The sequence below is a fragment of the Xenopus tropicalis genome, chromosome 7 (genome assembly GCF_000004195.4).
Source record: "Xenopus tropicalis strain Nigerian chromosome 7, UCB_Xtro_10.0, whole genome shotgun sequence".
Lineage (NCBI taxonomy): Eukaryota > Metazoa > Chordata > Amphibia > Anura > Pipidae > Xenopus > Xenopus tropicalis.
The window spans coordinates 29041012-29054727 of NC_030683.2; the positions used below are offsets into that span (position 1 = coordinate 29041012).

At 40.8% G+C, this 13716-nt stretch overlaps 1 protein-coding gene across 1 annotated transcript in view; it reads left to right on the forward strand.

Moving 5' to 3' along the window:
* arl3 (ADP ribosylation factor like GTPase 3) overlaps nucleotides 1-13227 on the forward strand; it is a 33140-nt gene extending 19913 nt beyond the window's left edge. Inside the window, exon 6 of the mRNA XM_002938725.5 lies at nucleotides 9839-13227. Within this exon, the coding sequence (XP_002938771.2) occupies nucleotides 9839-9886 (48 nt within the window). The 3' untranslated portion in view covers nucleotides 9887-13227. The remainder of the gene's footprint in view (nucleotides 1-9838) is intronic.
* The last annotated feature ends 489 nt before the right edge of the window (nucleotides 13228-13716 follow it).

Sequence of the window (13716 nt, forward strand, 5' to 3'; positions counted from 1 at the left end):
GGAATCAATTAACACCTACGGCAAAAAAAAATGTGTCTTTGGTTCCAGAATTGTGGGTGGCCCTCCCTAGGGAACAAACCAGCTTATTGGGGGGAGCAGCCTGGGTGAGATGTGGGGCAATATTATCTGCCTACATTCTCTTTGTATTTGTTATAATCCTAGACATATGCACCACTGTATCTATGCTGGGTAAGTGTAAGAGGAACAGGGGGAACATACAGACTCCTTAGAGAGACACCCGAGGTCTATAACCCCAGCCATGCGCACTAGTGAGTATCATAGCAAGCAAGCTGTTGCCAGTCTTTTATCATGTGAAGCTGCTATGACAAAACACTGCACGTTCCATTAGCTGGGCAACATGGTGACTATCCCAGGTGTAACTTGGGCGTCATTCCTTCTAAGGGGCTTTTAGCTAGCCCTTCACAAAGGAAAGCCGGCAGTCTGCATTGATTTATCATTGTATACCTTTGCTACTCCTCTTACTTTCCATAGTCCCAACAGCGACAGACCTATTTTTGCAGGACAGTACGCTATATATGGTTGCACTGTGCAGCGATTTCTCTTTTGCCCAACATTGCATGAATATAGGCCCCACATGTTAGCACACTGGAGACATGGATACAGTATGGCAGCTTTTGCCTATTTCTTGCAATAAACACTGCTTACTCAGATTTTCATTATTTGATCCCTTTTAAACTACAGGAGTCCTGACATCTCTGCTCCCTGCTACGTTTGGATTCCTCATCTTAAACTTCTCATTCTCCTGAGCCCAAACATAATATTCCATGACACCAACATCTGCTATGAAACGTGACCTCCTGCCCCTCTATCCTTCTGCAACTCCAGATCAAGTAACTTCCAACGCCCCTTGTGTGGCTCATCTGCTCTCTTACTGTATTATAGGAGCTCTGCAGCCGTAAGCAGGGGTGCTCTCTCTCTCTCTCTCATATGTGCCTGATAGAACTCTATGGTGCTTTTATGTATGAGAGCATCACACATCAGGAACTGACACACTGACTTATACAAATAAAAAAAAAGCCCCTCTACCCCTCTCAATATGATTTTTTAAATGTTTTTGGCGCAGTCATATTCAGTGTAATTCCCTCTTTGTGCAGTCTCTCTGTGAATGATTAGTGGTCTCGCTCATACTTAACTCAAAGTATTGATCCTGATGCATGGTGGGAACCCGCCCCCAATAACATGTCTGCATCTCAACTCAGTACATCAGATATTGGGTCTCAGATAGAAGCCATGTGGCTTCTTATATTAGGAAAATACATTTTCATCTACTCATTGGTCATTTACAGAATATAACTTTTAACAGATAAAATGTTATGAGATGGTGTTCCACATGAGCCTATTTGTCTCCTCTAACCAATAAATAAAATACAGGTATAAAAAATGAATATGGAAATCTTCAAGTTATATTATACCCTTTAAAATGATCCTTTTTAATTTTTTTAATTTTCTTTTCAAAGTGCAAACTGTGTGGTAACCCACATCCTGCCCCTGTCAGTTAGCCAGTAGGTTACACAATGCTTTTTCCCGGCAAAGCACTAACAGGGTAATAAAATAAATATTGTAGTAACCTATTATAGCCAGTAAGGTGTTTGTTTACAAACAGCTGAGCAGTAAAGGCTACATGCCTATTGGTTGCTATAGATTACTAGTCAAGTAATAAACTGTTAAATGCATTACCCCACCTGTTCCTCTGTACCCGAACTGAAAGGGGTAGTTTACTTTTAAAGTAACTTTTATTATGTTATAGAATGACCCATTCTTAGCAGCTTATCAGTTAGCCTTCATTTTTTGTAGTTTTTGAGTTATCTGGTTTCCTCTTTTGATTCTTTCCAGCTTTTTAAATGGGGGTCACTGACCCCAGTGGCCAAAAAACTGACTCATGGTTACAATTGTATCAGTATTGTTACTTTTTATTCTCTATCTGTTCAGGCCCTCTCCTATTCATATACCAGTCTCTTGTTCAAACCACTGCCTGATTGCTAGGGTATACTGGATTCTAGCAACTGGAGAGCTGCAGAAGTTCCAAACTGTAGAGCTGCTGAACGAAAACAAAGCTAAATAATTCAAAAACCACCAATAATAAAAAATAAACACCAATTATAAGTTGTCTTAGAATAACATGCTTGAGTGACACCTACTTTACTGGTTAAGTCTATAAAGTCATTCTTCATGGGCAGCCATGGCAAGAGTACTATCTAGTAAGGAATATAAGATGTGCCCTTGTAACAAGCACGTGTGCCTCTGGGAATGCTGCACATTACAGTGTCAGGAGGTGCTACAAGCCCTGTTATTACAGCCTTACCAGACTCTTACAGTGGCTTGCAAAAGTATTCGGCCCCCTTGAACTTTTCCACATTTTGTCACATTACAGCCACAAACATGAATCAATTTTATTGGAATTCCACGTGAAAGACCAATACAAAGTGGTGTACACGTGAGAAGTGGAACGAAAATCATACATGATTCCAAACATTTTTTACAAATAAATAACTGCAAAGGGGGGTGTGCGTAATTATTCAGCCCCCTGAGTCAATACTTTGTAGAACCACCTTTTGCTGCAATTCCAGCTGCCAGTCTTTTAGGGTATGTCTCTACCAGCTTTGCACATCTACAGACTGAAATCCTTGCCCATTCTTCTTTGCAAAACAGCTCCAGCTCAGTCAGATTAGATGGACAGCGTTTGTGAACAGCAGTTTTCAGATCTTGCCACAGATTCTCGATTGGATTTAGATCTGGACTTTGACTGGGCCATTCTAACACATGGATATGTTTTGTTTTAAACCATTCCATTGTTGCCCTGGCTTTATGTTTAGGGTCGTTGTCCTGCTGGAAGGTGAACCTCCGCCCCAGTCTCAAGTCTTTTGCAGACTCCAAGAGGTTTTCTTCCAAGATTGCCCTGTATTTGGCTCCATCCATCTTCCCATCAACTCTGACCAGCTTCCCTGTCCCTGCTGAAGAGAGGCACCCCCAGAGCATGATGCTGCCACCACCATATTTGACAGTGGGGATGGTGTGTTCAGAGTGATGTGCAGTGTTAGTTTTCCGCCACACATAGCGTTTTGCATTTTGGCCAAAAAGTTCCATTTTGGTCTCATCTGACCAGAGCACCTTCTTCCACATGTTTGCTGTGTCCCCCACATGGCTTGTGGCAAACTGCAAACGGGACTTCTTATGGTTTTCTGTTAACAATGGCTTTCTTCTTGCCACTCTTCCATAAAGGCCAACTTTGTGCAGTGCACGACTAATAGTTGTCCTATGGACAGATTCCCCCACCTGAGCTGTAGATCTCTGCAGCTCGTCCAGAGTCACCATGGGCCTCTTGGCTGCATTTCTGATCAGCGCTCTCCTTGTTCGGCCTGTGAGTTTAGGTGGACGGCCTTGTCTTGGTAGGTTTACAGTTGTGCCATACTCCTTCCATTTCTGAATGATCGCTTGAACAGTGCTCCGTGGGATGTTCAAGGCTTTGGAAATCTTTTTGTAGCCTAAGCCTGCTTTAAATTTCTCAATAACTTTATCCCTGACCTGTCTGGTGTGTTGTTTGGACTTCATGGTGTTGTTGCTCCCAATATTCTCTTAGACAACCTCTGAGGCCGTCACAGAGCAGCTGTATTTGTACTGACATTAGATTACACACAGGTGCACTCTATTTAGTCATTATCACTCATCAGGCAATGTCTATGGGCAACTGACTGCACTCAGACCAAAGGGGGCTGAATAATTACGCACACCCCACTTTGCAGTTATTTATTTGTAAAAAATGTTTGGAATCATGTATGATTTTCGTTCCACTTCTCACGTGTACACCACTTTGTATTGGTCTTTCACGTGGAATTCCAATAAAATTGATTCATGTTTGTGGCTGTAATGTGACAAAATGTGGAAAAGTTCAAGGGGGCCGAATACTTTTGCAAGCCACTGTATGTCTGGTACACAAGGCGGGGGACAGGTAGGGGGTGGGAAAGGGCCACCTACGTGCCCCCCCTGCCCACCTTGATTTACATAGTAACATAGTAACATAGTAACATAGTAAGTTGGGTTGAAAAAAGACATACGTCCATCAAGTTCAACCATAATGCCTATATATAACCTGCCTAACTACTAGTTGATCCAGAGGAAGGCAAAAAACCCCATCTGAAGCCTCTCTAATTTGCCACAGAGGGGAAAAAATTCCTTCCTGACTCCAAGATGGCAATCGGACCAGTCCCTGGATCAACTTGTACTAAGAGCTATCTCCCATAACCCTGTATTCCCTCACTTGTACTGAGAGCTATCTCCCCTACCCCTGTATTCCCTCACTTGTACTGAGAGCTATCTCCCATACCCCTGTATTCCCTCACTTGTACTGAGAGCTATCTCCCCTACCCCTGTATTCCCTCACTTGCTAAGAATCCATCCAGCCCCTTCTTAAAGTTATATAATGTATCAGCCAGCACGACTGATTCGGGGAGGGAATTCCAGAACCTCACAGCTCTCACTGTAAAAAATCCTTTCCGAATGTTTAAATGGAACCTCCCTTCTTCTAAACGGAGTGGGTGCCCTCGTGTCCGTTGGAAGGACCTACTGGTAAATAAAACATTAGAAAGGTTATTATATGATCCCTTTATATATTTATACATAGTTATCATGTCACCTCTTAAGCGCCTCTTCTCCAGTGTAAACAGACCCAACTTGGCCAGTCTTTCTTCATAACTGAAACTTTCCATACCCTTTACCAGCTTAGTTGCCCTTCTCTGGACCCTCTCTAACTCAGTAATGTCCCGTTTGAGCACTGGAGACCAAAACTGAACAGCATATTCTAGATGGGGCCTTACCAGCGCTCTGTAAAGGGGAAGAATAACCCCCTCCTCCCGTGAATCTATACCCCTTTTAATACAGCTCAAAACCTTGTTTGCCCTTGCAGCTGCTGCCTGGCATTGCTTGCTACAGCCAAGTTTATTATCTACAAGGACTCCAAGGTCCTTCTCCATTATGGATTTGCCTAGTGCAGTCCCATTAAGGGTATACGGGGCTTGCATGTTTTTACATCCCAGGTGCATGACCTTACATTTATCCACATTAAATCTCATCTGCCACTTAGCTGCCCAGATTGCCAGTTGGTCAAGATCCTGCTGCAGGGATGTCACATCCTGGATAGAATTGACTGGTCTGCAGAGTTTTGTGTCATCTGCAAACACTGATACATTACTCATAATACCCTCCCCTAAGTCATTTATGAACAAATTAAACAAAAGTGGACCCAGTACAGAACCCTGAGGGACCCCACTGAGGACCTTATTCCAAGTAGAGAATGTGCCATTAACAACCACCCTCTGTACCCGATCCTGTAGCCAGTTTTCTATCCATGTGCAAACGGCTTCACTAAGACCAATAGACCTTAGCTTAGAAAGCAGTCGTTTGTGGGGAACGGTATCAAATGCTTTCGCAAAATCCAAATAGATGATATCTACTGCATCCCCACTGTCCAGCTTCTTACTTACCTCATCATAAAAAGCAATTAAATTGGTCTGACATGACCTGTCCTTCATAAAGCCATGCTGATTACTGCTCATAATGCCATTCTCCACTACATAATTTTGAATGTGATCCCTTAACAAGCCTTCAAATAACTTGCCCACCACGGATGTCAAACTTACAGGCCTATAATTGCCAGGCTGAGATCTTACTCCCTTTTTAAATATGGGAATGACATTCGCCTTCTTCCAATCACTAGGTACCATACCTGATGAAAGAGAGTCTGAGAATATCAGAAACAGGGGCCACTGCAATTCTGCCCCTAGCTCTCTCAGTACCCGAGGGTGTATTCCATCTGGCCCAGGTGCCTTGTTTACATTTATCGTGTGTAACCCTTTAAGCACCATATCCTGTGCCAACCACTGTGTAGTTGGAGCTGAGGCAACAGTGCAGCTATTGGGTGAGACTTGGCCCACTGGCTCCTCTACTGTATACACAGAAGAAAAGAACTGGTTAAGCACATCTGCCTTTTCTGTATCCGCTGTAACCATATTGTTATTATAACTCAATGGGGCCACACCCTCAACCTGCATCTTTTTACTATTAATATACTTAAAAAACTTTTTGGGGTTAGTCTTGGCCTCGGCCGCGATGCGCTCCTCATTTTCTATCTTTGCCTTCCGGATTGCTGTTTTACAACACTTGTTATAGTGTTTATAATCATTAAACGCAGCTACTGTCCCCTCTGACTTATATTTCTTAAAAGCTTTCCTTTTTCTCCCTATTAACTTCTTTACCTCAGAGTTAAGCCACATAGGGTGATTCTTAACACTTCTACTTTTTCTTATTAATGGAATAAATTGAGAACAGTAATGATTTAATATCATTTTAAATGACAACCATTTCTGCTCTGTGTTTTTATCAGAAAACATAATGCCCCAATCTATGCCCTGAAGCGCTGCCCTTAAGGAGCTAAAATTTGCCTTCCTAAAATTCATTGCCCCCGTGTAAATTTGTTTCCTGCACCAAACATTAAATGAAATAACATTATGGTCACTATTACCCAGGGGTTCAACCACTTGCACATTTGCTATACGTTCTGGGTCATTAGAGATCACTAGATCTAGTATAGCATGGCTCCTGGTTGGCTCCTCAACAACTTGTGCCCCCTTAAAGATTTAATTAAGGGGGCTAGCTGTAGGAGGCCTGTGGCCATTCTGCAATTCTGGTCAGTTGTGGTCAGTTTTTGCACCCCTAAAACGACCCCTTAATGCAATAGTGCAGCCCAGCAACTTGCATTTATTAGAAGTAACATTCATTTTCAAATGATTTGGAACGACAGGTTTTGACAGCCGCCACTACTGATATGCTGTATAATAATCAAAGCAGGGCACGTTTATACAAATAAAAAGCCTTCGCCCATTTACTTTATTGCCTGTATTGTTATTTAGTCAGTTAAAGAAAGAAAGAAAAATCCTACGAAAAATACAGTGCAATTTCCCAGCAGTCACAATTTGCTCCTTTATTGCCTGCATGGGGTTCTTGCATTCTCCATCATTTATACTTTAGCAGGGCTGTGTGTGGGTAGAGAGGCTGCTCTGTAAGTGTGAAACTAAGTAGTACCCTCTCCTTCCCACATCTCAGCAGCCTGTGATGCCTGATAGCAGCAGGTTTGTGTGATGGATGGATAAACAAGGGGATGGTTGCACGTTTATTGTTTTGCAGACATATCTCTTATGGAGTAAGTGTATTTAATAGAACTGGGTGTCAGCAGATCTTTAGTGCTTTATGCTGCCTCAGCGTTTCTGCTTCAGCCAAGGAACCCACATTCAAAATTAATGAAGGGCCGTGTCTCATGTTTGGCATGATGGCTGCTGATACGCTCAGGAAGATATCAAGCTACAGAGAGTGGGATGACTTCATTGCAGAACGGTATTTGATACCAATTACAGATTTCCTCTAGGTCCCTCATTTCACCATAATGCAGCGTTAAAAAAGGAAAACGTGCATGTAATTGATAATGAATTGATTGTAATTGCGGCTGTTGTGCTTATGGGTCAGGACCAGGTACAAGAGACAGGTATTCTGTTAGAGGTATCATTTTCTGGGAATTAGACTAGCCGTGTGGCAGATGGAACATTATTCATAATTGCAAAAAGGCATATTAATAGAAATAAGGGATCTATTATCCAGAATCAGGCCCAGATTTGTGGAAAGGCCATAAAGACCTGGGCCTAGGGCAGCATAAATTTAGGGGGGGCATGATGCCCAGCCGCATCTGAACTTTGTTACATACGGAGCACTGGGGTCTAGGCACAAAAGTTTTCTGCTCATCCTGTTCCCAGTGTATGAGCTAAAAGGATGAACTTAAAGGAACAGTAACGCCAAAAATGAAAGTGTATTTAAGTTACCTATCCAGGTAAAGTTGTGTATTTGCTAAAGTATCAGTACTATAGCTTATATAAATAAGCTGCTGTGTAGCCATGGGGGCAGCCATTCAACCATGAAAAAAGGAGAAAAGGCACAGGTTACATAGCAGATAACAGATAAGCTCTGTAGAATATAATGGGGCTTTATCTGTTATCTGCTACGTGCCTGTGCCTTTCCCTTTGAATGGCTGCCCCCATGGCTACACAGCAGCTTTGTTTATATAAACTATACTATAGTAGTCTTTCTTAAGGAAAACACCCCAGCTGTACCAGCACAGGGCAACAGTACATAATATCGTAGTTATTTTTATACACTTCAATTTTTTGGTGTTACTGTTCCTTTAAGTGCTATCCTGGGGAAGAGGGAGGGGGCGGGACAGGGGCGGCCTCTGCACTGTCCAAAATGATTGAAACCTTTTGTTTTTCTGAATAAGGGATCTCTTTATCTCTAATATGGAACACTAAGGGGCAGATTTATCAAAATATGAGTTTAGAGCTTTATATATAAGAATTCGTCAAATTCTTTTCATTCCTATGGGATTTTTAGAAGCATATTTATCAATTGGTGAAAGTTAGAATTCTGTTTATCTATTTGATAAATACGCCTTTAAAAATCCCATATCAATGAATAGAATTTTGGTGATTTTTTTATGTATTAAGCTCTAAACGCACATTTTTATAAATTTGACCCTATATTTTTTTTAGTAGCTTTAAAAAGGTATAGACATTAAATAAAAACCTAATAAGATTGTTTTGCTATAAACCTGTATTTATGCAGCGTAGTTACCAGGTACAACGTGCTGCATCTTTACAGAAATAAAAGAAAGTCAGGGGAAAAAAATGAAACCTCCCTTGTGTCGATTGATTGAATGATACATTTACAGTAATTTTCCTGATTCCCAGCATTCTGTGCAGCCTCCAGCCATTTTAGAAACCAAATGAAACTTGAACATTCAGATTCTCAAGAAAATATCCAAAGCCCACTGCTTTCATGGTATCCCACAGATCTCTGCTGGGGAGAGAAAGCATCTGATCGAAGCAAATATAGCGCATAAAACGTTTATTAGCTTGCATCAGCCTCGTTATACACCATTCCCCAACCTCAGTCTTTAATAATTATACCCCTAATGCACAATATTGGTTCTGTATTCCTAAGCTTTCTTTATAATACATCCCATACTTGTAAAGGTTTTGTGGCCATGGGGGTCAGTTGACCAAGTTGCAAGGGGGGTCAGCAAGTGGGGGGATGTCCCATGTGTCACTATCGTTTAATAACTCAATTTTCATTGCATTTAAAGGGGCAGTACACAGTTTTAGCATGAACAAGACTTGATTCATTTAAAAATAGTTTTGTTGTGTAACAGTGCATATGGTACTTGATCTTTGTAAACTCCATGTGGAACATCAGTAGTAACAGCAGATGGAAAGGAGAACGATTTTGCTCTGCTCTCCCTTTGACAAGTAATGAGCTCTTCCATCCCCTTTGTGCTGCCTGCGCTTTTAGCCATAACAAATAAGCATGTGTTCTTTATAGAGAAGGAAATAACTGCTATGGAGTCCAAAGAGACACAGCTAAGTGGGTTCATGCTCCCTGCGCCCTGTTCCATGAAAATAAAAGAAATGATAGATTATTTAATTGGGTTGGTATTGACAAGGCTAAATTAGCCCATATGGAAGTGTTTGTGCCCCTACACTCGGGGCTTCATTAAACAAAGATCAAACTGGGGGATTCAGAAAAGTTCTCAGCAGTTCTTTCTGTTTATGGAGCAGAACGTCAAAACTGTTACATGAATACATGAGCCCCTGCCCTGGCAGCGGTACTTCATGAGTTGGATTGTATCCATAATGTACGTATAGAAATGTCAGTTTGCTGTGCAGTGAACCTTTGGCATTATAGAGTTTGATGTGTATTAGTAACTGTTTCCTTGTTTTTTTAGGATGGAATGAATTGGGTCTGCAAAAATGTAAACGCAAAGAAGAAATAGAACCAGATCGATAAATAAATTCACGGGACAGAAAAAGAAAACTATGGAAAAAGTGATGTCAAAATTCAAGGCTGCTGCTTAAAGACATAAATCTTTCCAACTACCTTTTTTTTAAAAAAAAAAGGACAGAAAGGTCACCCAACATTTTTTTTCCAGATTCATTTCTATGCTGTCAGTAGCTCATTTACAGTATTGCATGTCCATGTTGTTTTTGTTTCCTTTTGTCCGCCAGGCATTTTTGTAATCTATTAAATGGCAAATATATATATATATGTATCTTTTAAACACTAGCTCTTCAGTTACAGTTTATTCTAGGATACAAATTTAGGTTCTTGTGTTAGCGCAGGGCTAATCAAGTGCAGGCCGTGTAAAGGCAGATAGCTTCGTTACAAGGAGGGAAGCCCTAATGTCCTCCTATATAGTTCAATGTCTTTTAAGCCTGCAGATGGGCAGCTCTGCCTTGGTGTCACTCTGGGGCATCAGTGGTTTAGAAAACTTGTCAGCTCCAAGCTGTGTAGCATTTATTTCCATGGGATCACCATGCTGCGGAACACATTAGGCATGCACTGACCTAAAGATGGCATGGGACTAGCATAATCCTTAAATGTTTTCCTTTTGGGTGAACATTTGAAGGCTGGCCTAGAAAATGCTTTATGATTATCTAATACCAAATGCTTTAGCCTCCTCAAGGTCTCCTTCCTAAAGTAGAACTTTTCATTTATCCATGTAATCAATTCACCAGGAAATGATCACCTCACCAAACCAAATTCTCGCTGTTGACTCCCCCATTATGGGCAAGCGTGTTTGTCAGGATAAAGTCACTCATGTGCTGTGTTCTGATTGTCCACAAAGGCTTCATCATTGTACAATCCTGTATATATTTCTGCATACACAACTTTTCAAAACAAAGTAGTGGCAACAAATCTCCTGGTTTAACAGTTGGCATAGCCATCACGAGAAAGTTCTTTCTAATAGCAGTTGTATAGCAAAAGCAAACCTGCGTCCAAAGTCCTTCAAGTCATGAACCTAAAGAGCCACTTTCTCCTTAGCTCAGTTGAAGCAGTTTATTAAACTGTCAAGCACAACATGTTATGGATCATTCATGAGCCTTCCTCAGGAAACATGTTTGGGGGCTTTACGACTTAATAAACTGCTTCATATATGGTGAAAAGAAAGTAGCTCTTCAGTACCTTGCTATGAAGAACTTTCTATACCAGACAGGCCAAGATGGTGCCCTTGCACACTGTAGCTGGAACCTAAGGAACGACTCTTTACTAGTACAGACCTGCTTCCAGCAGCCCTGCAGGGGCCACTTGACAACCCTAGATGCAAACCTGCTATTGTTTTTAACTAGTAATATATATTTCTTACTAAACATGTTCACAAAGGATACCATCAGCTGGCTTTTATTTTATTTAATTAAAAAGCACTGTGCTTGATTTTAATAAATTAGGAAACGTTGGGTTGCTTGAGATAGGGCAGAAAGATCACTGGTGTATGTGGCTGTGTGTGTTTGACTACTTCAGTATTTACCAATTACTTCTTACTTACAGACTGTAGGAGTTTACTTTCTTGCAGAAGGTGCACAATTGTGAAAAATGTAGCAGCTTTTTTAGCTGCCAGGAACAGACCGTGATGAGTCTCAGATTTCGGCAAGGCCTTAGATATATCCTGTCTGGTGGTGTTGGGGGCCAAGTTTGATTTAGGTATCCCAATTTAATCGACAGTGGGAGCAGGCTCCATGTCTTCTTTCAACCCGACTGGTATCATTCCATTGTTATAACCAAAATTGTGGTATTTATGGCATTGCGTAATATGAAACCATAATTGAAGATATATTTGTGTTGTAGGTCACAATTTTATAAAATGAGTGCTGAGTTAAAGGAGACTGTTAACTACAAATGTGTTTTTATATTAGATGTTGGGTATATTAGAGAACATTATTTTGGCCATGCTGACTGCAGGCATGTCCGCTGCTCTGCCAGACCCCTCTGCAGCCTGTGGGGCCACTTCAGAACCTTGATATGAGGGTAACTTTATGGAAGAATTGTTTGTGTAATTATTATTTCAGACACAAGCCCCATTCCTAGTTAGCTGTTTCTAGTCTAGTCCTGCTTACTGTTAGAGTCTCACTAAACTAATACAAGAAAAGTTGCCTTTTCACCCTCTGAAAAATATTCCCCTATAAGGTTATGATAATATTTACAACTGGATAAACAGAAGGCTCAGTTGTACATTGTGTGCTTCATGGGCGTTTGCATGTCCTAGAGCCAAACTCTCTTTTATGTTAACTTGTTACACGTTTGTATGTACTGGTTTCCAACCTACCTGCTACTGAACTACAACTTCCAGAATGCCCAGGGACTGCCTTAATCTACACTGAGGCTTATACATTTGTCTTCTGCAAATACTATAGGATGTGATATGATTCTAGTGAAATGTGTCATTTAAAGGGAAAAATACTGTTACTTTATGGCATGAGCTCCTTCAGTTGGATTTATGTAGAAACGCTATTTGATCTGCCAAAAAACATAAATACAGAGCTGGGATCCATTATCCAGAAATCCGTTATGAGAAAGCTCAGAATTACAGGAAGGTCATCTGCTATAGTACCTTGTACTTGATCCCAACTAAGATATAATTAATCCTTATTGGAGGCAAAACAATCCTATTGGGTTTAATTAAAGTTTGAATAATTTTAAATCATGTCGTAAAGTTTGACAATCCAAATTCCTTATCTAGAAAACACCGGGTCCCAAGAATTCTGGGTAAAAGGCTTCATACCTGTATATGATTTTTTGGTATGCAGACTTACTTGATTCCTCAGATTGAAAGGAAACCTGATAGTCTGCCCCTGACTCACAGGGACCATTCAAGCCCCTCCCAGTAGGCTGGCAGCCCCTCCTTTGCATTGTTACTTTACCTGAAGCCCCTCTCCTTGCTATCATGTTATTTCAGGAAGTGTTTTCTACATACTTTTCCAATGAATCAGCTTGTGTCAAAAGGGGAGTGGCATTCTTTCCCTTTAATATTCTTACTTGACACAGGATGCCACTGCTTCCAGGCTTTTCTAATACCAAATGATGGCAGATTTCCATGTGATTTTTTTAAGTTTCTCCTGTAGCAGCTGAAGAACAAAGGTGGCAAATCAGGCCCTGTTCTTATAATGCATGACTGTGGGTTATAGCTCCAATCCCCTGTTGTGCCCAAGTCCGAACCACATCTTCTAATGGTAATGAGCGGGTTTCTCAAACATGTTGATCCAGACAGCAATGACACTACTAAATGTGTTGGACTTGTACCTACATCTTCAATAAAGTCTACTTTATCTTCCACAGAAACACTGCTATCATTTCTTATAGAGATGTGTGTGTGTGTGTGTGTGAATATATATATATATATATATATATATATATATATATATATATATATATATAATAGTAACATGCTGACTGTCTGTAATTTTTGGGGGAATTAGCTATGGTAGGTTATGATTTGTCCCTGCTTCAGGGCTCGCACCTTCCAGGGTAACTCTCACACTCTGGAATCTTTTCCCAGGGTTTCTCACCATCCCCAATGACTTTCACACATCTTTCTTACATACTTACTGCAAAACCACGCATTTACCATGGAGCTACATGTATACCACCTTTAATACTGGTGGAAAATACACCAAACAGTAATCTTATTTACTGTGTATAGATAGATATATATACAGTAGATAGATATGTGTGTGATTGTTCTTTTAGAATGTTTAAGGTATAGGATTTACATATATTTCCCAAGCTTCTTGGCAGCAAAGACTGCTTTATTTGGTCCTGGTACCTAGC